This window comes from Equus caballus, chromosome 16 (genome assembly GCF_041296265.1).
Source record: "Equus caballus isolate H_3958 breed thoroughbred chromosome 16, TB-T2T, whole genome shotgun sequence".
Classification (NCBI taxonomy): Eukaryota; Metazoa; Chordata; class Mammalia; order Perissodactyla; family Equidae; genus Equus; species Equus caballus.
Window position 1 is genome coordinate 54,086,754 of NC_091699.1, and position 25,227 is coordinate 54,111,980.

General features: G+C 39.5%; 1 protein-coding gene across 8 annotated transcripts in view; it reads left to right on the forward strand.

Annotated features, from left to right (window-relative positions):
- ANO10 (anoctamin 10) overlaps positions 1-25,227 on the forward strand; it is a 211,958-nt gene that overhangs the window by 2,746 nt on the left and 183,985 nt on the right. For all 8 annotated transcript variants that reach the window (XM_070237890.1, XM_023620634.2, XM_070237891.1 and 5 more), the window contains exons 2-5: positions 5,301-5,453; positions 11,431-11,628; positions 12,800-12,934; positions 24,909-25,028. In XM_070237890.1, coding sequence (XP_070093991.1) covers positions 5,315-5,453; positions 11,431-11,628; positions 12,800-12,934; positions 24,909-25,028 — 592 coding nt within the window. In that variant the 5' untranslated portion in view covers positions 5,301-5,314. The remainder of the gene's footprint in view (positions 1-5,300; positions 5,454-11,430; positions 11,629-12,799; positions 12,935-24,908; positions 25,029-25,227) is intronic.

Here is a 25,227-nt window from a genome sequence, read left to right on the forward strand (position 1 = left end):
GTTAGAAAGCATACATCTTCCCTAACTGCGTATCCAAAACCCTGCATCTTAGAAGAGCACATTTGTCTTCCTTTGCAGTATAAGTAGACTACTGTTGCGTTAAATTATGTCATCAATAAGGTGCCTTTTTAACCTGTTATACATCATTTCTAAATCATCGAGGAGTTACAGAATAGAAGGAGTGATCCAAGCAATCCATGCTCATTACTCCTTTTATTAGGCTATGAATTGGCAATGGGAATATCTCAAAAGCAGAAAGCCAAATGCTGATTCCTGTCTCTGCATATTTTGGAGGAAAGGGTAATGACTTGGTTTAGCGTGACCAGCTTGTCACACTTTTAAAACCCCTCGGTGCAGGGCAACCTTTCCTCCACCCCTCTAGCATTTGTTCTAAGAAATCACAGTACATTTCAGACATTATGCCAGCCAAAAGAAACAAAATCTTGGCAGTATCTGGGGGAACAAGAGTAGACAGAAAGCATGAGTGAGAGGAGGACATATTTTGGTTTCGCCTCACTGGGCAGTCCATGGCAAGACTCAGTTGGGTGATTCTGTGCAGAAGTGGCCTTCCGTCCATGCAGCATCTAGTCAGGCCTGTGCCTGGCTGCTGTGGCCAGGCTTCTTCAGTATGCCGTGTCTCATCTCTCCTCCATCTTTCTGTGGAGTCCTGAGGCCACGAGGTTCCCAGATAGATCCTCCGCGAATGGGCCTCACCAGCTTCCCTACGTGGTTAGTGTCACTGAGAACCTCTCTAGTGGGGTGGGTGCTATGTAAAAGCCGCGTGAATCTAATTTCTTTGTAGGTCTCTCTTTGGCCCTGTATGCAGTTCAACCCATGATAAAGAACAGAATTTGGGATGGCTGTCTACTGATCCTGTGCCCCAGGGCTTATGTAGAACCTGGCTACTCTGTGCCTTATAGTCATTCCTGGCTGCTGTCCTGGCTGACAGTCTGGATAAAAGAGGGAACTTGGCTGTGGTAGCAGAAATCATTCTACCTTGTAGTGTCCAATAAGTCTGTATGTGTTGAATCGTTGCATATTTTTAGATTGGCCCCAACTGGAACCATAAAGCCCTCTTCTGTACCTACACTTAAAGCCCTCATGTCCCCCCGTCTGGTATCTTGGTCTCACGTACTAGTATAAGTGTGCATGGTGATGGCAGAGCAAGCTCCTGTTAAGATCCTCTGGTAAAAGTAGATTGCAGAACTCAGCTGAAGCCAAGGCTGCCATGAGGCTTCTTAATTTCGCCACCTTACACTTGGTATTCATGCCATTGGGCCAGCCAAGGGGGAGAAGTGGGGTTAGAGGAGGCCTGGATTCCACTGACCAGTGAACTGCAACATTGAAAATCTGCCTTACCTGCACCCTCCTGCATGCGGAACACAGAGGGTGGGCAACCCCAAGGAGAGGGCAGCCCCAGAGGGGTGATTGTCCAGTGACAAGTTCCCTGAGCAGGGGAGTCACACTTTGCGTTTTTTACCTCACAATGTGTTATGAGATGTTCTCCCTGTTTGTATAGTTGGATCTGTATCTTAGTAGGAATGCTTCTATTATAAAGTTGTGTCTTACTTTATTTAGCCAATCTGTTGTTGGACTTTCAGGTTGTAAGTTGTTTCTTTCCTGTAAGTAAGCAGGTAAATAAGCAAATAAGTACAGCTATAATGAACTTCTGTATACAAATTTGGTTTAATTATCTTCTTGGGATAAATTCCAAAAATAAATAAGAAGGAAAGAAAGGAAAAAGGAAAACCATAATGAACTTCTTCTATATGCATATTTGATTTTATTATCTTCTTGGCATAAATTCCTAGAAATACCATTGTTATGTTGAATGGTATGAGTTTTTAATGTTACTTTTCATATTGCCACTCTGCTTTCTGGAAAGGTGGTATCAAAATGACAACATCTGTCAGCAGTGTGTGCAAATGCCTGATTTCCTACACCTATGCCAGAACGGGGTTTTGTCCATCTTTCAACTTTGGCAAATCTGCAAAGGGAAAAGTATCTCATTGTTACATTGCATTTCTTTTGTTAGTAACTTTGAACATCTTCTCAAATGTATCCTGGCCACTTGTATTTGTTCTTGTGTGACTTGTGATTTCAGTTTTTTGAAATTTTTTTTGGTGATTTGTAAGAACCTCTTGTATAGCAGAGATAGTGACCCCCCCTTTTTTTTTTGGTGAGGAAGATTGGCCCTAAGCAAACATCTGTGCCAGTCTTCCCCCATTTTGTATGTGGGATGTTGCCACATATGGCTTGATGAGCGGTGAGTAGGTTCCCGCCTGGGATCCAAACCTGAGAACCCAGGGCTGCTGAAGCAGAGCAAACGAACTTAACCACTATGCCACCAGGCTGACCCCAGGGATAGTGACACTTTCCTCTGCACTACATTGGAAATCTTGTTATGGGTGTACATTGAGTAATGAAAGGCATGTAGCATCTCAAATGAGAATAAATCAATGAGCAAATATTTATTGTGAATTTCTAGATAGTGCTCATATACATGTTTAGAACTGAAACCTGCTTGTAGTGTCTCAGAAAGATTGTTTTTTGGTCTGGAAATTGTGAATAAGATGGGCCTTTTATTGGTCACATCAGGCAATGCATAAATGCTAACAAACTGTGACCTTTGTTGCATGGCCACGCATGCTCTACTGAACGCTTTATTGTTCCCTTAACCTAACCATTCTTTCCTCCTTTGGTATTTCTTCACTCACAGTCCGTTCTTCCCATGTCTTAGGTTGGAAACCTTGGAGTCATCCATGTGTCTTTTCCAAGTTGAAGGCTGTCTGGTTCTCAGCCTCCCTTCCCAGAAAGTTAATTCCCCCTCTTCAGGCTGCCCCTCCCTCTTGGGTTATTGCTCTTGTACTTAGCCCGTGTGTTAGAATGATTTGATTAACACCTGCTTCTGCTCTTACACTCGACCTCAAAAGCAAGAGGTAGACCTTATTTACGTTTGTACTTTCAGATTCTCTGACGACTTGGCTCATAAATGATAAATGTTTGTTGTATTTGATATTTCCATCTGAAAAGTGATGATGCTAAGCCTCTATAGTCTACTGGTAGATTAACATTTTTTCCAAAATTTCTGTTATAAAAAATTTCAGAAGTTTTGGGGAGTTGAAAGAATACCGTGAAGAACATGCGTATTCTTGCCTCTTAGTTTTGCCTGTTGAGATTCATATCACTCTGACACACAACTAATACTCTGCTCAGAAACCCATAGTGACTTCTTACTGGCCAAAGGTTAGATGTAAAGTGTAGCCTTTGTTATCCTTACATGGTCACAGCTTGCACAGTTTTGCCCCTCTGCTCTGGTCAGGTCAGTCTCATTGTTCTTCTCTTATGCTGTCTTTACTCTTGCTTCACTGACTTTACATGTGTTATTTCCCAGTGTAGACCATGCTTCTCTCTTTGTTTGATCAAAATCTTTTACACATTAAGTGTTCTGAGTTCCCGTAGCTCTGATTGCTCTCTGTTATTCTTTCATTCTGTATAATTCCGGGCCACATTATTAGGTATTTGGAGGTGAGCTCCAGGTCCTACTTTGATCTGATTTCCTTCATAGAGCCTAGTATGCTGACACTTGATTTGGCTGGTATCTTTAAATAGCATTCCTGATGTATTTGTAGTATAATTTGAATCCAGCATTGATTTAGAATACCTATGTTGCCCCATACAAACCTTATACTCTGTTAGAGAAAAACAAAAACTGACCAGTCCCTCTGCTTCATCAGCTTGCTGCAAGATGGTGATTTCCCTAAAGGAAGGAAAGATGTTCTGTGGTGTTGGTTGCTCCTTTTGTGATTGTTCCCAAGAATTGATTTGCACTTGTGCTTTGGAGTCATTAAAACTTCCATCAAGTACTAAGTTAGAGTAAATAAGTCTAAAGTCTGAAAATTACCCCTGTTGAGAATCACTGTTAGAGTCACGTGAGAAATCTTTTAGAGAAAGGCCACAGGCCTTAGTAATGATGCCTTTTGTGGGTCTCCAACATTTTTCAAGCTTGTGTCTACGAAAATAATCCATAACCAATCTATAAATGAAAATTTGGGTGAGTTTATTCTCAGCTTAAATCTGAGGATTATAACCTGGGGCCTTTCTTCCCAAAGGAAGAAAGGGCACCAAAGAAGTGGGGTGCACAGAGTGGTTATACACCCCCAGAGAGGATGTTTCACATAGGATTGAAATGTCCCTTTTACAGTAGTTGCCAGACTGCTCTGTCGGCACAGCGATTGATGGAAACAGCAGGTAGGTCTTCTGTCTCAGTGAACACAGCAGGGTGGCAGTCTGTTGTCTCCAGCTGAGTGGTCACAGGTGAGCTGGGTGGTCAAAGGTGATTGCAGCAATCAGTTCCTAGCCTAAGGAAAAATGCTTATCCCTAAGGAAATGCTAATGTCGGGGGAAGTTGCACCTTTATCTCAGGGGCCTTTGTTCTGGCCATAGGAAATGTCTAAGCAGATATGCAATGCGTGCTCAATAGCCACAGTCAGGCCCTTTTGGAAAAAACAAAGTCAGGCCGAATTAGGTTTATACCAAATGGCTTCCTCATATACTCCAATATCCTATTGCTTGCCATTTTTATTTGTCACTTGGGAATGGAGATAAAGATGATATCCTTGAGAGAGAGAAACCAGGAAAGCAAGCTGGTGCTGGGAGATCAGCTCCATGCTGAAACATGCGATTGGCCTGTGCCGGTTGCCTGCTCATAATGAATTGGCAACTCCCATTGTTCACTGGACAAAGCCCAGTTCCCTTGCTCCCAGGGGCCCTGGTTAGATTCTAGCTCACTCCCATCCTCATTTCCTCCATGCATAGTTAATGCTTCAGCCATACCAAACTACTTGTATTGTTCTGAGCCTGTTGGCTATTTTCCATCATTATTTTGTAGGGGATACTATTTCCTCTATTTAGAATGCCATCGATTGTCTGTCTGGCAAACTAATTCATTTTCCTAAATCCTGTTCAGGTGTCACATCCTTTGTAAATACTCTTTTACTCCTCCTGTGTGAGAGCACATTTGACACTGCTGTCCTTCACTTACCTGGATGTCCCCCCTGCTGTATTCTGAGCTGGTTACGGAAAAGGATGATGTTCTGTTGGTCTTAATACAGGACCTAGCTAGCACAGGTGCTTTGAACCATTGGTTGAGCCTGCCATATAACCCATGTGGATCATGAGAAATTTTCTTTTATCTTGGAGCCAGAATTAGGTGTAATTAAGAGAGATGCAAATATAGTCCATATTTTTCTCTTTTCCATAATAACCTATGTTTGCTTTTTATTTTTTTAAATTTTCAGCAAGTTTGTCAAAGATGAAAGTGACCTTATCAGCTTTGGATACTTTCGAGAGTTCTTTCACACCTTTGGTAGTCATAGAGCTTGTGCAGGATGTCAAAGAAGAAACCAAAGAATGGCTGAAAAATAGAATTATCGCTAAAAAGAAAGATGGAGGTGAGTAAAATAAATAATACTCAGACTTAATCATGCTCAGTGACTACAAATGTATTTTCAAATGTGTTTTACAGTTTTTTTCACTGATATGTTTTTAAAATTAATGTCCATTTCTTGGCTCTTTGTAATTTATCTAGGACTTGAAAGGAGCTATTAAATCGGCATTAGACTGTAAGCAACATGAGTGATTTTGTTCACAGCTGTAAACTCTGCTGAGCACAGAGCCTGGTGCATAGTAGGTGTTTAATAAATATTTATCAAATGAATGAAGAAGTATCTATTGAGTGTTCTTTGTGTGTCAGTTATGGTGCTAAGGGAGAGGGAAAGCCAGTCTGCCCGCAAGGATGTTACCGTCAGGGTAAGGAGACTGAGTGTTAGTGCGTGGAAATTGAAGTGACAGAAAAAAAAAGTGAAAGAGCTGGCACAAAGCAGTGCATGATACTTGTAAGTGAATCGTATGCATATTTGCTATAAAAATAGAGAGAAGAAAGAGGTGACACTTTGGTGATGCTTTTTGGGCTGGCAAGGGATGACTTTAAAGAAGAAGCCAAAGTTTAACCTTCTCCTGAAGGGCGGGAAGGGGTCTAGATTTGGGTGAGAGGACGAACATTTTATATGAGCAGACACTTCATGAAAGTACATAAAACAACATCTAAAACTTCAGTGTGTCTCCAAACACTGGACCAAACTTAGGTTCTTTTTAAAAAAGATTTTTGAGGGGCCAGCCTGGTGGTGTAGAGCACTCTGCTTCGGTGGCCTGGGGTTCACAGGTTGGATTCTGGGCACGGACCTGTGTACTCTTCATCAGGCCATGCTATGGTGGCATCCCACATACAAAATAGAGGAAGCTTGGCGCAGAAATTAGCTCAGTGACAATCTTCCTCAAGCAAAAAGAACAAAAAAAAGGATTTTGGCTGTAAACTGAAATACTTTCCTAAAAATAGAACTTTGAATCAAAGTGGAATTTTTAATTTTTCTAAAAAGAATTGACCCAAAAGAAACTTAAAAACAAGTATACCTACTTGCTGAACTCTGAGATGTTTTGCTGGACCAGAGTTCCTTCTTTAAAATTCCTGTGGCGTAAGAACACTTTCAGTGTCTTAGACTGAGAGAGTCCAGTGTATCCTAGGCTGCTTCTCTGCTCATTCTGTGGCTTTAGCAGGACACACAAGGATGGGGAGGGCATCGACATCTCCCTACACTGCAGGACAGTCATAAAAGAACATTCCAAAAAAAGTCTTCTGCATCTTTCAGGCAAAGGTAGTAGTGGATTTAACGTGCGTGTTTATTTTTATTCTCTTCCAAATTCCTATTAAAGTGACAAAAGATTTTTTTTTAAAGATGTAAATCCACACTGACAAAGAAGAAAGGAGAAGATATAACAGCAGCACCAATTGAAAGCTAGAAAATAAGTGGATGAGTTGTAAAGAACTTCTCAGACTTGAGAAAGCCAAAGCTGCAGCTGGCAGGAACGAAAATTGAGATGCGCTTTAGTTTGCACTGCAACATACTCCTAAAGACTCGGGAATCAGTGACTCTTGGGGGAGGTGGAAATAAAAGTGGTACTAAGCAAAATAAAAGAATTTGCTGAAATCTATTTAAGAAATAGTTAGGGGCTGGCCTGGTGGCGCAGTGGTTAAGTGCGCATGTTCCGCTTCATCAGAGCGGGGTTCGCCGGTTTGGATCCTGGGTGCGGACATGGCACCACTTGTCAAGCCATGCTGTGGCAGGCGTCCCACATATAAAGCAGAGGAAGATGGGCACAGATGTTAGCTCAGGGCCAGTCTTCCTCAGTAAAAAGAGGAGGATTGGCAGCAGATGTTAGCTCAGGGCTAATCTTCCTCAAAAAAAAAGGAAAGAAATAGTTAGATCCTCAGATCCCTTCCAGGTTCTGCCACCCCAGCAGAAGGCTCTGCTTATTATTCTCTCAGAGGGTCAGATGCATGGATTTTGGTGTGGGGGTTCTGTGCACAGTTGAAAACAGAAAATAGGCTACTTAAAATAGGGTGATAACTGAATATTGTCACCCCTATCCTCCACCCCACCAGTCTCACATCTAATTTAGTTTCCAAAATGTTAGCAGCTAGATTCGAATCTAGGGAAGGAGGTTGGATAATCTTTCTTTAGGGAATCTGACCAACTCAAGACAAAATAACCAAAGGTGCAGAAATCAGAGAGTTGCCCATGGAAATGACCTGGCCAGACTACCTTGTGTTAAAGGCGTTCTTTGATGAGCGCCGTCTGAGCCTTCAGAACTTCTGTTTAGCTTCTTAGAAGCCCTTTGTTGAACAGGAGCCTACAACGAAAGATCACGAGGCATCTGAGGAGAGCCCCTACCATGAAAGAGAAAGCTAAAACCAAACAACAGACAAAAGAAGCAAACTACACAGGAGGGGAAAACCAAAAGAGAATTAAAACTCACTTCTCAGAGTTATGAGAAGATAGAACATCTCTACATCAAGAGTCGGATATTATAAAATAATCATTTAGGAAAAAAAGCAGCTCTTATAAAATGAAAATATGAAAGCAACACTTAAACTCAGTAAAAGAATTAGAAGATAATTTTGGCAAAAACCTCCAAGAAAGTAGAGCAAAAACGTAAAGAATTGGAAAATATGAGAGAAAAAATAAGGAAAATAGAAAACTAGTCCAGAGGTTACACATCTGAATAAAAGGAGTTCTAGAAAGGGAACAGAGGAAAAGGAGAAGAAATCACCCAAGAAAATCTCCAGGCTGATGCCACCGTTTTTCAGATTGAAAGGGCCCACTCAGTGCCCAGCACTGTGGGTGAAAATCGCGCATCATTGGAAAGTTTCAGACCTCTGGGGACGGAGTTTCTTCCAGGAAAAAGACAATAGGTCAAATATAAAAGATCAGACTTCTTAACAGAAACCTTGGAAACGAGAAGTCAGTGGTGTAACATCTTCATTTCTGAAGGAAAATGGTTTCAATCTAGAATTTTGAACCCATCCAGCTGCCAACAAGGTGTGAGGGCAGAGCAAAGCGAGATTTCACTAAGATGCTGATGTTGATAGGATTTCTCTCGTGTCAGTGAGTTGAGAGAAGACTTAAACATTGGCAGAAAGCTTGGGGGATTGACTTACCAGTAAATACGTAACAAACTAAGCAAATGGTGGAATAAGACAGTTAACAGTTGAGAGGGAAAAGGAAAGTTGTAGGAAAGGAAAATCACAGCGTACCGTAAGGCTCAGTTATAAATAACATGTCATAATAATGAAAAGGATGATATAACTAGATTGTGAGATTGGGGCGATGGGAATGGTGGATGGAGATGCTGAAGGTGGGCAGAAAAGAGCTAAATCCTCATTTGCCAAGGCTTAAAACTGAAAAGTGAAGAAATAGCTCTATAGGCATGTTGTTTGGTGACATGACAACAAATAATGGGAAGTTGTTATTGCTGAACAATTTGAAAGTCGTTGCCTCTGGGAAGGTAAAGTGGCGGAAGGGAGATGGGGACTGCACCTTTTCAAAATGAGATATTGACAAATGGTTCTGTGTGAAGGTTACACCAATTTATACTCCCCTGGGAATGTCTGAGTACCTTTCCCCACACCCTCACTGTGTCAGTTTGGGTCTTCTCAGCAAGAGATGCCAAGATGGGATTTGATGCACAAGAGGTTTATTGAGGGAAACGTTTGTAGAAAGGTAAAGGGGGAGGAGGAGTAGACAGAGAGAGCCTTCAGACTGTGGTATAGGTCTGACACTTGTGAAAGGAGAGGAAAGGAAGGAGGCTTGAACAGGACAGTTCTGAGAAAGGATGAGCCAGGCCCAGCATTGCCCTTTAGAGGAAACCTGTGTTGAGCAGGAATGGCCTTATTCCAGTGTCCCCTGCATGCTCAGCCAATGAGCGGGAGCAGCTAGGGGAGTATGGTGTAAGTGTGAAGGTGCTGTATTCAAAGGAGGCAGGTGTCAGTCAGCTCTGCTCCTCGCATCAGATTCTGTTGAAGGGAGATCTGGATGGAGTGGGGCACTTCCATGGCTACTAAGCACACCAACCTATTGGTTATCAAACTTTTGATCTTTGCAGTGTGAGAAGTGAAAAATATCATATTAGTGTCGTTTTTGCACTTACCTTACTATGAATGAAGTTAAGGATTTTATATTTAAGAGCTGTTTGTATTTTCTGTACAATCATGCATCGCCTCCTGACGGGGATACGTTCTGAGAAACTCGTCATTAAATGATTTTGTCATTGTGTGAACATCAGAGTGTGCTTACACAAACCTGGGTGGTATAGCCTACTACACACCTAGACTATCTAGTACTAATTTTATGGAACCACTGTCGTGTGTGTGGTCTATTGTTAACCGAAATGTCATTATGCAGCACCTGACTATAAACTGAATATATCTTTTATTTTTTATTAAAGACTTTAATACCTCTATTGTAAATTACCTAAATGGTAGTGCCATAAAACATTAATCTTAATATATTAATCCATTTGGCAAGTGAAATATAAATTCTGCTCGTTATCCTGTTACCATGAAATTAGTATTTTAATAATGCTTGTGAATGCTCTCTAGAAGGTAGATAGTAAAGAAATATTTGTACCTTAAAAAATTTGATCTAGGTAGAAATAAAAAACTAGAAAAATGCTTTTTCTCCATAGTCTTTTAAGTAATTATTACATATATAATAATATCAAATTACAACATCTACTCTTTTTTGTTGTTGCTGAGGAAGATTCGCCTTCAGCTAACATCTGTTGCCAATCTTCGTCTTGTTTTGCTTGAGGAAGATTAGCCCTGAGCAACATCTGTGCCAGTCTTCCTCTATCTTTTGTATGTGGGATGCCTCTACTGCATGGCTGATGAGTGGAGTAGGTCCGTGCCCGAGATCTGAACCCGTGAACCTGGGCCGCTGAAGCAGAGTGAGTGGAACCTTAACCACTCGGCCACGGGCTAGCCCAGCATCTACTCTTTTTTTAATTGAAGAATAATTAACATAAAATATCTGATTAGTTTCAGGTATATATCATAGTGATTTGGTTTTTGTATACATTATGAAACGATCACCATGATAAGCCTAGTTACCATCTGTCACCATACAAAGTTATTACAATATTATTGACTACATTCCCTCCACTTTATGTTACATCTCCATGACTTCCAGTTATTTATTTTCTAACTGGAAATTTGTACCCTTAATTTCCAACAACATCTACTCTTAACATTTTGGAAACCTATTTAAGAAAAATACCATTAAACCTGATTGAATGTAGAAATTTATGAGAAAAACCATATAGTTATAGTCCGATGTATTATGTTGCATTTGTGGCATTTTTACTGGGCTATTTCACTTAAAATTAATTTTCTTAAATGTTGGTCTGTTTTTTTTTAAAGATTGGCACCTGAGCTAACATCTGTTGCCAGTCTTCTTTTTTGTTTTTTCCTTCTCCTTCTTCTTTTTTCCCAAGTCTGCTGGTACATAGTTGTATGTTCTAGTTGTAAGTGCTTCTGGTTGTGCTGTATGGGATGCCACCTCAACGTGACATGATGAGTGGTGCCGTGTCCGTGCCCAGGATTCGAACGAGCGAAACCCTGGGCCGCCAAAGTGGAGTGCATGAACTTAACCACTCAGCCATGGGGCCCGCACCTGGTCTGTTATTTTTATATTAAGAAACTGTATCCTTTTGCTGCATATTTTAACTTGGTTCAATTTTATGCCTAAAGCTAGTAAATATTGCATTCTTGTCTCATATCTATTTCTAAATTGAGTAACTGGTAAGCCACTTATTGCATTTTTCAGTTTTGACGTTTATTTCAAAAAGCCATAAAGAACTGCCATCCCCAACTTACTTATATTTTTTATTTATTTGGAAGATGGATTTAAATTGTTACTATAATTCATTTTCCTTCTACCAAACTAGAAACTAATATTTATTTAGAAGGTTTTTATTTTTGAAACTTTTATGTGGGTCTTTGTCTGAGATTGTGCTTATCTTTTGTTTTTGAAGGCGCCCAGCTGTTGTTCAGACCACTGTTAAATAAATATGAGAAAGAAACACTAGAAAATCAGAACCTCTATCTCGTTGGTGCCTCCAGGCTTAGACTGTTACTGGGGGCAGAAGCAGTGGGGTTGGTGAAGGAGTGCAACGATAACACCATGAGAGCCTTCACCTACGGCACCCGGCACAACTTCAAAGGGTTTGATGGTGAGTCCCAGGATTGTTTCTCTCAGAGCAGTTTATCCCAAAGAAGTTTTTGATGCATAGATCAGGGGTCAGCGGACTTTTTCAGTAAAGAGCCAGATGGTAAATATTTTGGGCTGTGTGGGCCATACCCTCTCTCATAGTATTCAGCAGTGACATTGTACAGCAAAAACAGCCTTAGGCTGTAAGAAATGAACTGTGTAAGAAATGTGTTCCACTAAAATTTTCCTTAAAACACCAGGTGGTGGGCCAGATGTGGCCCCCGGGCCTCACTTTGCCACTCCTGGAATAGAGGAACGTAAATTAGGCTGACACCTGTAATTTATTATATTATTCTCTTCTCATTCTTAGAATGGTGAATGTTCACTAGCTTAATATAGAAATCTTATAATAAGAAATACAGTAGTAGTTCAGTATCGTAGAATCCCCATGTCCTGGTAGGGTAACTCGTTCTGCTCTGGCCCTGTAGTGGGTTCCAGAAGAGAACAGCTTCTGGAAGGAACTGAGGAAGCCAGGTGGCCGTGACAGCAGAGTGGGAGTTTGGCTTCAGGCTCAACCTGGTTCCTTGCTGGGCTGTCAGAGTTAGAAGATGTGGTTAGACTTCTTCAGATTCGCTGACTCTAGATTTTTATATCTTAGAGAATAAATGATCAAGGTGAAATTCATCTCATTAAAGAGGATTCACCTGTCAAAAAACAACACTATTTTCTTGTCAGTCTTTTTCCTCCCTCGTTTGTGAGAGGGATCTTCAAGTCCAGAAGGGAATGGCCTGGGCTTGAGAGTTTGAAGGAGGAGAATTTGCCACACAGGCAAACTTCAGTTCCATCCCTAGTTAAAAATATTGTTAGAATTAAAGAACATATTGCCTTCTGCTCATTGGCATTAAATGACATCAAACAAGTGTCTGCCATTTGGATGTTTGTACCATATTATACAATAACCAGTACCATGAAGAACTGTGTTATGTGAATGCATAATAGAATGTTTTTATTCTTATAAAACATCTAAGGAGCTTTATGTTCTGTTTAATTTACCAGTCTTATACTTTGCTTTCTCCTTATTTTAATTATTTATTGTTTAATCATTATTTTTATAATCCCAGGTTATTTGAATATTGATAATTTTATTTTAGCTATTACTGAGAAAATAACTGGAAATTTTTCTTTTGTTTTAGATGACAATGATGATTTCCTCACAATGGCAGAATGTCAATTCATTATCAAACATGAACTTGAAAATCTCAGAGCCAGAGATGAAAAAATGATCCCTGGTTACCCCCAGGCGAAGCTGTACCCAGGAAAATCATTATGTGAGTCAGTATGTCAGCCAGCTTCGTGAACACACATTCTAGTGCAATGACTTTGTCTTAGTAGACATAAATAACAAATTATAGAGGCTTTATTTTTTTTTTATTACTGAAGAACTTACACAACTTTATAATTTATTTTTTCAGGAATATATATTTTGCCTTTAGATCTATGTATTTGTCCTGTATGGTTCTCTACTTCTTATTTATCAAAGTCTCACAGCATTCAGTTAGCTTAAGATTTAGTGTGAACACGTATACATGTTACTCAGTTAAAACTAGCAAAGTTTACTTTGTGCCCAAACATTGTACCATGATGAAAACCTGTGGAGGAACAAACATGGGAGTCATGGTCTTTTTCTGGAGCATTCTTCCCATGTCCTCTCGTCTCACTGGGCATGAACACATGCCAACATAGAAAGGCTTAAGTAGATTTGCAAAGTGACATAATACCTGAATGCAAATTAGCACTTTGCAACTTTTCGATTTCGAGTAATTCCGTTTGAATGAGATTACTAGTTTGCAGAGTGAAAATGTTGACTCCAACGTGTAATTCAAACTTTGCCTCAGACCAGGTAGTGGCAAGGCCTCAGAGCAGTTTTGCTATCTCAGACACACTTAAAACATGCCAGCTTCTGTGTCTGCTAGTCTGGTTGCCTTTTAATAGTCAATATAATACTACCTTCCACTCTTCACTCAGGAGGACAGATGCCCAGGAACCAGTCCATATTCAAATCTTCCCAGTTGTCACCAAATATGTTTTAGAGCTGATTTGTTCCAACCAAGATCTAGTCAAAGATAGCCCTTTTTGTTTGGTTATTTTTATCTCTTAAGTTTCTCTCTCTCTCTCTTTTTATTGTGATAAAGTACACATAGCATAAAGTTTCCTATCTTAAAGATTTTTAAGTGTACAGTTCAGGGGTATTAAATACATTCGTATGTTGTACAACCATCACTGCCATCCGTCTCCATAGCTCCTTTCATTTTGTCAAACTGAAACTCTATACCCATTAGACAATAACTTCCCCTTCCCCCGGCCCCTGGCAACCACCATTCTACTTTCGATCTTTGTGATTTTGACTACTGTAAGTATGTCAAATAAGTGGAACCATGCAGTATTTCTGTCTTTGTGACTGGCTTATTTCCCTTAGCATAGCGTCCTCAAGGTTATTCTATGTTGTAGCATATGTGAGAATTTCCTTCCTTTTTAAGGCTGAATGATATTCTATTGTATGCATATACCACAGTTTGCTTATTCACTCATCAATCAATGGGCACTTTGGTTGCCTCAACCTTTTGGCTGTTGTGAATAATGCTCCTATGAACTTGAGTATACAAATATACCTATGAGCTTTGAGACTGAGATTTCAGTTTGTTTGGGTGTTTACTTAGAAGTGGAATTGCTGGGTGATATGGTAATTCTATTTTTAAGTTTTTGAGGACCCTCTGTACTGTCTTCCTCAGCGACTGTACCATTTTACATTCCCACCAACAGTGTGCAAGCATTCCAATTTCTCCACATCCTCGCCAGCACTTGTTATTTTCTGATTTCTTCATAGTAGCCCTCCTAATGATGTGAGGTGGTATCTCATTGTGGTTTTGATTTGCATTTCCCTAGTGATCAGTGATGCTGAGCATCTTTTCATAGTTTTATTGGCCATTTGTGTATCTTCTTTGGAGGAGTGTTTATCTAAATTCTTTGCCCCTTTTGAATTGGGTGGTTTGTTTTTTGTTGTTGTTTTATTCTTTATGTATTCTGGATATTAATCCATCAAATATATGATTTGCAAATATTTTCTCTTATTCTGTGGGTTGCCTTTTTACTTTGTTGATACTGTCTTTCAATCAAAATTTTAAAATTTTCATGAAGTCCAACTTATCTATTTTTTCTTTTATTGCCTGTGCCTTTGGTGTCATATCCAAGAAATCATTGTCAAATCCAATGTCATGAAGCTTTTCCTCTATGTTTTCTTCTGGGAGTTTTATAGCTTCAGGTCTTCTAATTAGTTCTTCAATCCATTTTGAGTTAATTTTTGTATATGGTGTGAAGTAAGCATCCAACTTTATTCTTTTGCATGTGGATGTCCAGTTTTCCCAGCACCGTTTGTTGAAAAGACTGTTCTTTCCCCATTGAATAGCCTTGGTAGCCTCGTCAAAAATCATTTGACCGTGTATGCAAGGATTTGTTTCTGGGTTCTCTATTCTATTCCATTGGTCTGTATGTCTGCCTGTATGTCACTAGCACACTGTTTTGATTACTGTGCTTTGTGGTAAGTTTTGAAATCAGGAAGTTTTGTTCCTCTTTTTCAAGATTGTTTTGGCTATTTAAAGTTCCATGGAATTACATATGAATTTTAGGATTGGTTTTCTGTTTCTGCAAAAGACATTCTTGGGATTTTGATAGGGATCGCTTTGAATCTGTAGATCGCTTTGGGTAGTATTGACATCTTAATATTAAGTTCCATGAATTTAGGGTGTGTTTTCATTTATTTATATTCTCTTTAATTTCTTTTAGCAATGCTTTGTTGTTTTCATTATACAAGTCTTTTCTCCCTTAGTATTTTATTCTTTATGATGCTGTTGTAAATGGAATTGTTTTCATAATTACTTTTTCAGATAGTTTATTGTTAGTGTATAGAAATGCAACTGATTTTTGTATGTTGACTCTATATCCTGCTACTTTGCTGAATTCATTTATTATCTCTGACAGTTTTTTTGTATAAAATTAAGTTTTCTACGTATAACATAATGTCATCTATGAACAGAGATAATTTTACTTCTTCCTCTCCTATTTGGATGCCTTTTATTTCTTTTTCTTGCCTAATTGCTCAGGCTAGAACTTTCAGTACTATGTTGAATAGAAGTGGTGAAAGTGGGCATATTTGTCTTATTCCTGATAGTAGAGGAAAAGGTTTCATACTTTCACCATTCAATATGATGTTTGCTGTGGGCTTTTCATAGATGGATTTTATTATGTTGAGGTAGTTTCCTTTTATTCCTAGTTTGTTGGGTGTTTTTATTATGAAAGAGTGTTGAATTTTGTCAGATGCTTTTCCTATATCAGTTGAGATGGTCATGTGTTTTTTTCCCTTCATTCTGTTCATATGGTGCATTGCAGGCATACCTCAGAGATGTTGCAGTTTTGGTTCCAGACTACTGCAATACAGCAAATATTGCAATAAAGCAAGTCACATGAATTTTTTGGTTTGCCACTGCGTATAAAAGTTATCTTTACACTATCCTATAGTCTGTTAAGTGTGCAGAGCATTATGACTAAAAAAAAGTACATACTTTAATTAAAAAAATACTTTATTGCTAAAAATTTATTGCTAAAAAATGCTAATCATTATCTGAGCCTTCAGTGAGTCAGTCTTTTCGCTGGTGGAAGGTCTTGTAAAAAAGCAATATCTGCAAAGCACATAAAGGGAAGCACAATAAAATGAGGTATGCTTGTTCATAGATGGATGTTCATATGCTGAACTATCCTTGCATTCTAGGAGTAAATCCCATTGTCATAGTGTGTGATTCTTTTAATATGTTGCTATATTCAATTTGCTACTGTTTTGTTGAGTATTTTTGCATTAATCTTCATAAGGGATGTTGGTCTGTACTTTTTTTGTAGTGTTTTTGTCTGACTTTGTATCAGAGTAATGTCATATCCAAGTAGAATGTCATATCCAAGTAGGAATGTCATATCCTTGTAGAATGAGTTAATAAGTGTTCCTTTCTCTTCAGTTAGGAAAAATTTGAGAAAGATTGGTATTAGTTCTTCTTTAAGTATTTGTTAAAATTCACCAGTGAAGGCATCAGGTTCAGGGTTTTTCTTTGTCAGGAGATTTTTGGTTGCTGTTTCAATCTCTTTACTAATTATGGGTCTATTCATATTTTCTATGTCTTCTTGATTTGTCTTGGTAGGTTTTGTGTTTTTATGAATTTGTCCATTTCATCTAGGTTATCCAATTTGTTGGTGTACAATTGTTTATGGTAATCTTTTATAACCATTTTATTTACGCAGAATTAGTAGTAATGTCCCTCTTTGCATTTCTGATCTTAATAATTTGTCTTCTCTCTTTTTTCTTAGTTCATCTATGTAAAGATTTGTCAATTTTGTTCATCTTTTGAAAGAACCAACTTTTGGTTTCTTTAATTTTCTCTATTGTCTTTCGGTTCTCTATTTTGTTTATCTCTTCTCTAATCTTTATTATTTCTTTCATTATGCTAGCTTTGGATTTAGTTTGTTCTTCTTTTTCTAGTTCCTTAATTGTAAAGTTAGGTTGTTCTTTTGAGGTCTTTTTTGTTTTTCAATATAAGCATTTATAGCTATGAATTTCCCTCTTAGCACTGCCTTCTCTGTGTCCCCTAAGTTTTGGTATGTTGTGTTTTTGTTTTCATTCATCTCTAAGTATTTTCTAATTTCCCCTGTGATTTCTTCTTTGATTCATTGTTTTTTTAAGATTGTATTGTTAATTTCCACACATTTATGAATTTTCCAGTTTTCCTTGTGTTATTGATGTTTAACTTCATCCTGTTGTGGTCAGAGGATACTTTTTATGATTCATATATTTTTAAATCTTTTGAGACTTGTGTCCTAACATATGATCTATCCTGGCAAATGTCCTATGTGCACCTGAGAAGAATGTGTTTTTGGTTCTCTATTGTCTAACTTAGATGTAAACTGGACTTTTAGTCTCCTCTGTCTGTGCATTATGCTGTAGACATATGGATGTTTTTACGTGCTCTACTTGTTGATCTGTATGGCTTTTAGGAGCTGTCAAGAAATTTGAATGTAGTATTCATTGTTCTTGTTTGTCAACATTTCCAGTTATCTGTTTATGTCTTTTTTTTTTTGAGGAAGATTAGCCCTGAGCTAACTACTGCCAATCCTCCTCCTTTTGCTGAGGAAGACTGGCCCTGAGCTAACATCGGTGCCCATCTTCCTCTACTTTCTATGTGGGACACCTACCACAGCATGGCTTGCCAAGCAGTGCCATGTCTGCACCCAGGATCCGAACTGGCGAACCCCGGGCCGCCGAGAAGCAGAATGTGCGAACTTAACTGCTGCGCCACCAGGCCAGCCCCTGTTTATGTCTTGATGTTGATTATTTTGTAGCAGTTTTTTTTGTTGGACATATGTTCTTTCAATATATAGATTAAAGATTACTATGAGCTCAGAAGAATTTTCTTCAGTTACCTGTTAAGAGTTATTTGATTATATTTGCCCTATTCTCGTCTTTAGGTATGCCAATTATTTATATGTGGCCTCTTACATATTCTCTGAAATGTTTTTAAGTTTCTATGTAATTTTCTTAGGCTTGCCTACCATTTTCCTGACTATGTTTTCAGTCTTTCCTTTTTGGGTAGCTTTTTTTTTTTTTTCCGAGGAAGACTAGCCCTAAGCTAACATCTGCCAATCCTCCTCTTTTTGCTGAGGAAGACTGGCCCTGAGCTAACATCCGTGCCCATCTTCCTCTACTTTATACGTGGGACACCTACCACAGCGTGGCTTGCCACGTGGTGCCATGTCCGCACCCAGGATCCAAACCAGCGAACCCCATGCTGCCGAAGCAGAATGTGCAAACTTAACCACTGCACCACTGGGCCGGCCCCTTGGTAGCTTTTATTATGACTTTGTATCTATAATAGTTTTTTCTCTTATATTGCTTTTCCGAGCTCTCACCTTCACCTGTCATAGCTCTTCTTCAAGTTTTAATTTCAGAGATGTGGCTTGCTTTAATTTCTTTAACTTCATGAAGAATTCCAGTTTTTCATTGCTTGATGCCGTAATTTGCTGCTGTTTCTCTGCCTTTCGTTTATGGGCTTTTTCCTTTGTAGCATTTTGCATAATTTTATGCCAGTTTCTTTGTAGATATTACTTATTTTTTAATGAAGCCCTATTTTTTTCAGACTGGCTGTTTTTGGAAGGAAGTGTGTGTGTTGGAGAGAGGAGATGTTGGAGGCCTCTAGTAGACAATCGTGGTAGCCAGAAGCTTGGATTTTGCCTGGCAGTGAGCTCTCCTTGAGTCATCTTAGGTCCCGCAGAGAACCTGCTCGGAGCCCGGTTCTTGCAGTTTTTGCTGGGTTTGGCTTTTAGGTCTGTCTTTGGCCAAGGAAGACCCACAGCTCCACAACTACTTGCCCTCCATCCCTGGGTTCTAGCAGGCAGCTCTTTCTTCCAAGATGGTGGACTGCACTTCCCATCCCTTCAGCCTCCTCTCTCTTGTCTGGCTGTGGTGCCAGGCAGGGAGCAGACATGCTTCAGGGGTCTGCTGTGTATCCTCTTTTGCCTGAATTCTGGGCAAGGGGACAGTGGTTTCTCACCCCTCACTGTCCAGGGGAACCCTACCCCCTGCCTACTTGGCCCAGGATCGCAGAGGAATGAGTGCTTTTAGCTTAGCCTGGGCTGATTTTTAACACCTCTTTTCATAGTTTGTGATTTGGATTTATAGTTTGTTTTTCCTTACTTTCATCAAAGATAGGGGGTTCTTTTTATGTTTCTTGTTCCCTTTGTTGTTTTAGATTTGATGTCATGAACAAGAACGGGCAGAGGTGTCTTTCTGCCACTTTTTGTTACCAGGAGTTCCACATTCTGTATTTGAGCATATTGGAACCATTCCAAAGTTTTACATCTTTCTTAATCTCTTAGTGAGAAGGCTTGTTTTCAGACACAGCTGTATAACACATCAAATAAAATACAAAGCAGACTGAGGCACTGTCCCGGTTGTCAATATAAGCATCCTTTTCTTCCTGGTCATCCATGTTAATCAGAACATCATGTGGAAATCACTGCTTCCACCTATTAGTTTCTACACAGGTCCATCCTATGGTGTGGCCGGGACAAAGAGTGAGCGTGTGCTTTCACCATTGGAATTCTGGAGCAGCAGGGTTCCAAATGCTCCCAGTTGCTTCAAAGAGAGAAATTTTCAACGAAGGAAAACCTTGAAGGAAATATGTAAATAGATTTCTCTTGGGTGTGTAGTAGCCAGGCTGGTGTCCTGAACCCATAATAGAAATAACTTTCCTGCTGGCAGGATGAGGCATTTGTAAACAAGGATCTTCGCTCCCTTCTGTCCCTCTCTCTTTCTTTCTTTTTTTGCAATAAATATGAGAACGATAAAATCATCTCAATCATGGTCAGTTGAAGTTTTTTTATACCTTCTGAGATTAGAATCGTAGTTAAGTTGTCAAGGATGGATTTTAAAATTCTGCGTTATTCTCTTCCTTTATGTCTTTGAAGATGTGATCCCTAAAATGCTGTGTTTGTATTGTAGTATTTGGTTGAAGACCAAATAGTATATGCATAATTATAAACTGTGAACTATTTTCAGGGTGCAAATTTTGGAACTAATAAAACTTCGAGTAACTTAAAATCCTAGATTTTCGTGAAGTTAATCCATAGACGTAAGTAGAAAGGCCTTTAAGTTTCGCGGGAGCCGCTCCCTGGAGCAGCCTCTTCTCTGACGCTGGTTGGAGGAGAGAGCAATCTGCTGGTTGTGATCCCCGTCAGCGCTGGGGGAGCTGGCCAGGGCTTTCGTGAGAAACACTCTCCATTATCCTGGGTTTAGTTTTATTTTACATGCAATGATTATAATCTTGTTTGCTATCACGTGTTTTGATAGAAAGCTTTCATTAAGTAGATGGCAACTTGTGTCCTGTAAATGTCATCTGAGGCAGTTGGTGGTGCTGTGAGCCCTGCACTTTAGGGCTCTCTGTCATTCCATCAAACAGCAGACAAGGGGGAGAACTAGAAACTGGCTGTCTGTGTCTCAGCCGTCAGTGTGCATCTTGTTGGGCATCCCAGTTCTAGTTTTCTGTGTGAGCTAAGGTCTCTTCATGCTCTCAGCCTCTGCCTTCTCCTGTTGACTCCTGATAGTCAGGAGTCATGCAAATAACCTAATGCAAGATTTTCTTTAGAAAGAGGAGTTAAGGGAGCCAAGAATGTCTTATGTATTAACTGTATCCTAAGGAATGTTATTTAGTTTAAGTTAAAGCTCTGTCTCAAAATGCCTATCAGATGATTATCATGCTTTAGTTGACGGGATATGGCACATCTCATATTTTGTCTTTAATATATATTGTTATTCTTTTAGGACATTATGGTAACTATTTCAGAATATCTTCTATATACAAATGGACTTATTAGGGTGGTCAGATACAATCTGTCTTCTAAAATTATTAATCAACCTTATAAAAATAATAGAGTAGATTTCAAGTAAATATCATGTAGCAGGCATGTACATAACAAGATTAAGCTATTGATATATATATATATATATCTTTCTGGGTACAGCAGCATATTTATGTATATACATATACATCCTGTGTTTTGCCGCATACATATTTGCAGGGTTTTTTTTTTTGAGGAAGATTATCCCTGAGCTAACATCTGCCTCCAATCCTCCTCTTTTTGCTGAGGAAGGCTGGCCCTGAGCTAACATCCGTGCCCATGTTCCTCCACTTTGTACATGGGATGCCTACCACAGCATGGCTTGCTGAGCGGTGCCATGTCCGCCCCCGGGATCCTAACCGGTGAACCCTGGGCCGCTGAAGCAGAACATGTGCACTTAACCGCTGCGCCACCAGGCCAGCCCCTGCAGTTTTTATATTAAGCAGGGATGAAAACAATACAGGAATATAAAAATGTATTTTGAAAACACGGGTATCCCTGAGAAGCAGTTTTTTTTCATTATTAAGACAGTGTTATGTTCACACCTGAGTGCCAGAGTCAGGTGGGGCCTGGGAGGGGCCACTGGATTTCAGCAGCAGCTGTGGCAGGATGGGGAGCCCTGTGTCTATTGTGCAAAGGCTGCACTGGCCTTTGCTCCCTGTTGGTGTTCTGTGTGCTCATCACCCCTTTGCTGCATTGGTGGCAGCATAACCTGCTCCTCTCTGTTGCACAGAGATACTGTAAGGAGTTATGAGAGAGATTTTTGTTTTTACCTTTAAAGTAAACACATCACGTTAACCAAAAACAGAGGCAGTACTATGTTGGTATTGTTATGCACTATTTAATTTAGAAGGTCCTACTATAAGCCAGGTTACTTATAGTCTCCCCTAGATTTTGGTTTGTTTAGCTAATTGTTAAGTGGCTGTAATAGTAATAACCCTAGTGCTTGACAACAGATCATTGAGCATTCTTGAAGGAAGGAATCTTGGTTTTGAAGTTCTTCCTTTCTTTAAATAGGCCTGCACAGCATCGTATTTTCCTTTGAAGGTAAGGCTCATGTTAATTACACTTTTAGCTGACATGAGAAAGTTGAAGGATTAAAAAAACCCCTCTATTTTTAGAAGCTGAAACCAGAACCATACTTTTGGCATTGATGGCGAAGTGAAGCCCAGTAATTTAGGACCTGCAGCTTTGCAGTCTCCGAGTCCCTCAGTTCACAGTCCTATATTTAGAAGTGTACAGGCTGGGTTTTATGCCTGCCTGGAAAGCCTCCTATAGTAGAATGAAGCCATTTTTTAAAAAAGAGCTTTAGAAATAGTAAAATAATAATTTAGATGCTGTAAGTCAGCTCAAAGTTAAAAAAACTTGATATAGTCATTGAAAAGGAGAGTAATGGAAGAAAGAATAAAGTGCAGTGTGCGTGCCCAAGTGCAAGATAAGAATCACAAGAGTTGTGGGTGATCGCCTTTCATGCATGTTAGCTGAAGAAGAATCCCCCGAAACGCTTTAGAGTAAAAATATTAAAAGATGGATTTGATAGCACCAGAGGCTGTTATAACTTAAGCCATCTACCTTTTTAGCCTAGTTACTGATATTTTGAGTGTATACGTTTTTCAATCATTAAGAAGGAGGATTTCATCACAACCCTAGCTTTTTAAGACTTTTTTCCTCTGTCTAACTTAGGTATGAGATATAATCATAAGAAGAACCATCTGTTAAGAATCTTTTTGGGCTGACCCTGGGGCTGAGTGGTTGTTAGTGTGCACCGCTTCAGTGGCCCAGGGTTTTACCAGTTTGGATCCTGGGCGCGGACATGATACTGCTCATCAGGCCATGCTGAGGCGGCATCCCACATGCCACAGCTGGAAGGACCTACAGCTAGAATTTACAACTATGTACTGGGGGGCTTTGGGGAGAAGAAATAAAACATAAAAAAGATTGGCAGCAGATGTTAGCTCAAGTGTCAATCTTTAAAAAAAAAATCTTTTTTCCAGACCTAGACTTTTTCCTATTGTTAGTATCAGTTATCTCCTCTTTATTATCCTTTTCTCATTTCTAAGAAGTTAGGTCTACTTTTAAATTACTCTGAAGATTTTGTAATAGGGCATTTGTTCTGAGAATACCATCTCTCTTTGTTATATGTAGTATTTCTACACTGAAAACGTCAATCATGCTTCTCTTCCACGCTGCAGACATTAGTTTGCCTTCCCCAGTGAAGGGCCTGTTGCCTGATAGGCTCATCATCTGTCTTTGGTGACAAGGTAGATGGGAGATAAGAGAGGCAACCCTTAGAAGAGATGAGCTGATAAACCTTAAAGTCTCGAAGCTTATCAGTGTATGAAAACAGCAAAGCATCCTTTCTTGATGCAAATTCAGTCTTATAAGCAGCCATATTCTTTAGTAAGAGACTATTCTAGGAACTCTTGTGGGAAGTACTCCTCTCCCCAAATAGGGCACAAGGCATTGCTTTTGGGTTCTCCATGTCTACTGAACACACTACGTCTTCAAGACCTGAAGATCCTCCCACCCCGTGAGTCACTCTAAGTAACTGTGGATGAGAGAATGCCCCGTTCTCGTTTATTATTACCAGAGGATATTGTCTGTGGTTAATTTCATTTCTCTCTTAGATACGTGCATGAATGTTAAAATCACGCTAGTCCAATGACTGCTGAAAGTACAAAGTCTTTATTTGATTTTGCTATTTGCTGTTTGTGAATGTAAGCCGTTGTTACCAAATTTGAGAAGACGAGAATGATTTTGAAAATATTCGGTGTCAACAAGAGTAAAAGGAACTAAATATTCTGTTGCATTCAATGTAGTGGGAGGACAGATTGGTAAGATTTTTCTAGGGGCAGGTTTGTAATATGTGTCCAGATTTAAAAGTACAGGCTCTTGGACCTCACAATTCTACTTCTAAGTGTATATAATGAGGAAATACTAGACAGGTAAGAAAAGGTATATGTGTAAGAATTTTAACATTATTTATAATAGCAAAAAAGGAAACAAGTATTTTTTAATAGGATTAAATTATAGCACTTTATACAAGGAAATATTATGATACTGGTAAAAAGGATGTTTCATGTTCTATTTATATTGGCATTGAAAAATACTCATTATATACAACCACATGAGAAAAGATTATAGAACAATGTTTATAGAATGATCCCATTTTTGTTTTTTGTTTTTTTTTTTTTTTTAAATTTTCTGGGATTATAGGCTTTTTTTTTTTTTAAAGATTTTATTATTTCCTTTTTCTCCCCAAAGCCCCCCGGTACATAGTTGTATATTCTTCGTTGTGGGTTCCTCTAGTTGTGGCATGTGGGACGCTGCCTCAGCGTGGTCTGATGAGCAGTGCCATGTCCGCACCCAGGATTCGAACCAACGAAACACTGGGCTGCCTGCAGCGGAGTGCGCCAACTTAACCACTTGGCCACGGGGCCAGCCCCCCATTTTTGTTTTTAAAATATGTATTTATGGATGTATATTAAGAAGTCTGGTTTTACACTAAATTGCTATTTGCAGTGGTTATCTTTTGTGGGAGGGAGAGAATAACTGGGGCCTCTACAATTCTAACATGTACATTTCTGTATGGTTTAAAATTTTACGTCAACTTGTATTGCTTTCATAGTCAAAGAAAATAGTAAAGATACTTACATTCTGAAGAACAAAAGCATACCCCCCTTTGGAGTAGGCGGTCCAGCACTGGTCTTTGTGTAGCACTCCTCTCTTACTGGAGTGTCTTTATAGCGATGAAGCATGTCACGAGCAATCTGAAAGCCATTTTATGCAGTTTGGCACATTTTCCCTCTGCAGTGAGAAGATTGCTCACGTCTGGCATCATAATTCAGGTGTTCCCGCTGCATGATAATGAAGCCCTGAAGAAGCTTGAGGACAGCTGGTATACTCGGTTCACTCTGAAGTATCAGCCTGTAGGTATGTGTCGATACCTGTCCCCTTAGAGAGGAGGGAGACCCACTGATGAGCAGCCAGGGGTCAGCAGTGGCGTTAATCCCTCTTGGGTAGATACTTAACGCTCTGCTGGGAGGGCTCACCAGCTAGGTGTGGGGAAGAATTTGGGAGGGGGGTATGATGGGTTACCTGACCTGTTTGTTTATTTTATTTCTAATACCCT